The 3273-nt window shown below is 41.2% G+C and overlaps 1 protein-coding gene across 1 annotated transcript; it reads left to right on the forward strand.

Annotated features, from left to right (window-relative positions):
- The first annotated feature begins 1650 nt into the window (after positions 1–1650).
- LOC142171872 (uncharacterized) lies at positions 1651–2895 on the forward strand. Its single transcript, XM_075235581.1, has 2 exons — positions 1651–1698; positions 2329–2895. The coding sequence occupies exons 1-2, from the start codon at positions 1651–1653 to the stop codon at positions 2893–2895; spliced, it is 615 nt and encodes a 204-aa protein (XP_075091682.1).
- Positions 2896–3273: the final 378 nt, after the last annotated feature.

A 3273-nucleotide genomic window follows, 5' to 3' on the forward strand; every position in this document is an offset into this window, starting at 1 on the left:
CAATTTGAGCCTCTGGATAGGCCAATCGGCCCGCCCCCAAACCCTCAGTTAAGGAGGCCCCAAAACTGGAACTTAAACCCTTACCATCTCATCTTTATTATGCATATTTGGGAAGCTCTAACACTTTTTCTGTTATTGTTTCTTCTCATTTTTCAAACTTGTAGGAAGAAAAGCTCTTAAGGGTGTTGAGGGAGCACAAGCATGCCATTGGTTGGACAATGTCTGACATAAAAGGTATTAGCCATGTATTCTGCATGCACAAAATACTCATGGAGGAGGGACACAAGCCAAGCGTGGAGCATCACTGCCGCCTAAATCCAATCATGAAAGAGGTGGTAAGAAAAAAAGTGATTAAGTGGCTCGACTCAGGTATAGTATTTCCTATCTCAAATAGTAAGTGGGTAAGCCCTATTCAATGTGTACCTAAAAAGGGGGGTATGACTGTTGTAGTGAATGAACAAAATAAATTAATCCTAACTAGGACTGTGACTGGTTGGCGAATATGCATAGATTATAGGAAGTTGAATAATGCTACATGAAAAGATGACTTCCCTCTCCCCTTCATTGATCAAATGCTTGACAGGTTAGCCGAACAGGAATACTATTGTTTCCTTGACGACTATTCGGGGTATAATCAAATTACTATTGCTCCAGAAGATCAGGAAAAGACCACTTTTACATGCCCTTATGGAACTTATGCATTTAAGAGAATGTCATTCGGGTTGTGTAATGCACCTGAAACTTTTCAAAGGTGTATGATGACTCTTTTCACCGATATGGTGGAACGGTTTGTGGAGGTCTTTATGAATGATTTTTCTGTGTTTGGTCCTTCTTTTGATAAATGCTTGACCAATCTTGCTAAAGTGCTTTCTAGGTACGAGAAGACTAATCTGGTACTGAACTGGGAAAAGTGTCATTTTATAGTACGTGAAGGTATAGTGCTCGGGCACAAGGTGTCCAAAGATGGACCGGAAGTTGACAAGGCTAAGGTGGAAGCAATTGAAAAGTTGCCACCACTAATTTCAATGAAAGGAGTTAGGAGTTTTATGGGACATGTAGGTTTTTATCACCGATTTATAAAGGATTTCTCAAAAAATTCCTCTAATTTGTGTAGGTTGTTAGAGAAGGATGTGTTGTTCAATTTTGATGTTGCTTGTCTGAAAGCATTCGAGGAGATGAAAAAGAAGTTAGTGAGTGCACCAATCATAGTGGCTCCTGACTGGAACGAGCCACTTGAGCTGATGTGTGACGCTAGTGATGGTGCAATTAGGGACGTATTGGGCCAGAAGAGGAGCAAAATATTTCACTCCATTTACTGTGCAAGCAAGACTCTCACTCCTGCTCAAATAAATTATACTGTGACAGAAAGGAGTTGTTTGCTATAGTGTGGGTGTTCGATAAATTTTGGGCATATTTGGTTAGCACCAAAGTCATCGTCTACACAGACCATGCAGCCATCAGGTATTTATTTGAAAAGAAAGATGCTAAACCAAGGCTAATCCGTTGGGTTTTACTCTTGCAGGAATTTGACTTGGAGATCTGAGACCTTAAAGGAACAGAGAATCAAGTGGCTAATCACTTGTCCAGGTTAGAAACTTGGAATCATGTAGCTGAGGGAGATGTCATCAAGGAAACCTTCCCGGATGAGAAATGTCGCTTGATCTTGAACCTCATGCTAAAAAGAAGTTCTTGCAAAATGTGAGATCATATGTGTGGGATTAGTCGTTTCTGTTCAAATCTTGTACCTATCAGTTAATGAAAAGATATGTGCCCGAATCTGAAATAAATGCTATCTTACATGACTGTCATGCGTCGCCTTATGGCGGTTATCATGCGGGTGAAACAACGGCAGCCAAGGTATTGCAATCGGGTTTCTATTGGCCTAAGTTGTTTAAAGATTCCCATGAGTTCGTGAGGAGGTGTGATAGGTGCCAGAGAACAGGAACAATTACGAAAAGGCATGAGATTTCATTGCATGGTATTGTGGAGGTTGAAATTTTTGATGTGTGGGGAATTGAATTTATGGGTCCGTTTCCCTCGTCCAATAGGTGTAAGTACTTTTTGGTGGCTGTTGACTGTGTGTCGAAGTGGGTGGAGGCCATTGCTCTTCCGAACAATGATTCCAAGGTTGTGGTCAACTGTGTGAAAAAGCATATCTTTACAAGGTTCTGCACTCCGAGAGTGATGATAAGTGATGGGGGCACCCATTTCTGTAACAAGCTATTGGACAATGTCTTAGTGAAATACGGGGTCAAACATAAGGTTGCGACCGCTTACCATCTTCAGACTAGTGGACAAGTTGAAGTGTTAAGTAGAGAGATAAAGTAGATTCTGGAGAAGACGATTAGTGCAAGTAGGAAAGATTGGGCTGCAAAGCTTGATGATGCTCTATGGGCATACTGGACCGCCTACAAAACTCCAATCGGAACCTCCCCTTACAAGCTGATTTATAGGAAGGCATGCCATTTACCGGTGGAACTTGAGCACAAGGCATATTGGGCGATAAAGAAGCTGAACTTTGATACAGAATTAGCGGGTGAAAAACGGTTGATGCAATTGAATGAGCTTGATGAGTTTCGCTTGCACGCGTATGAGAATGCCAAGTTATATAAAGAAAAGACCAAGCGCTGGAATGATAAGCATATCCACCATCGCGAGTTCGAACCGGGCCAATTGGTTCTCTTGTTCAATTTGAGGTTGAGACTCTTTCCGAGGAAGCTCAAATCAAGATGGTCGGGCCCGTTTGAGGTAGTGAAAGTCACTCCACATGGTGCAATTGAGCTGCGTGTCGTAGGTGGCGAGAGAACGTTCTTAGTGAACGGACAAAGAGTAAAGCACCATTATGGAGGTGACTTTGATCGTCAGAAGCCAAAGGTATTACTTGCCAATGATTAGACAAGATTCTGTGTCGTGCCGCGACGTTAAATCAAGCGCTTGTTGGGAGGTAACCCAGCTTTACTGCTTTCTTTTAGGTTTGATTTTTTTTTTCTTATTGTATTGTTTTGGCCAAATACCTATACAACCCCTTAAACTTGGTCTCAGTTTTCATTTAGACACTTCAACTAACGGTAGTACCTATTAAACACTCTAATTCAAACAAAAGTGTATCTATTAAACACAAACGATGATATGGCACATTTGTGTGAGCTGCACCTAAATTAGGCGCGTGAAATAATGTTCATCATTTCTTTTTCTTTTTTTTATTTGTTTCAAAACATTTCTTTTCCCCCCACATATACAACAACCACCAATACTCACCATGTAACCATCAGA

This window comes from Nicotiana tabacum, chromosome 17 (genome assembly GCF_000715075.1).
Source record: "Nicotiana tabacum cultivar K326 chromosome 17, ASM71507v2, whole genome shotgun sequence".
Classification (NCBI taxonomy): Eukaryota; Viridiplantae; Streptophyta; class Magnoliopsida; order Solanales; family Solanaceae; genus Nicotiana; species Nicotiana tabacum.

Bases quoted from the DNA above. Each gene is read 5' to 3' on its own strand.
- LOC142171872 (XM_075235581.1), top strand. From the start codon at position 1,651: ATGTCGCTTGATCTTGAACCTCATGCTAAAAAGAAGTTCTTGCAAAAT. The intron at 1,699-2,328 runs GTGAGATCATAT...GAGATAAAGTAG, and splicing joins AAAAGAAGTTCTTGCAAAAT to ATTCTGGAGAAGACGATTAG.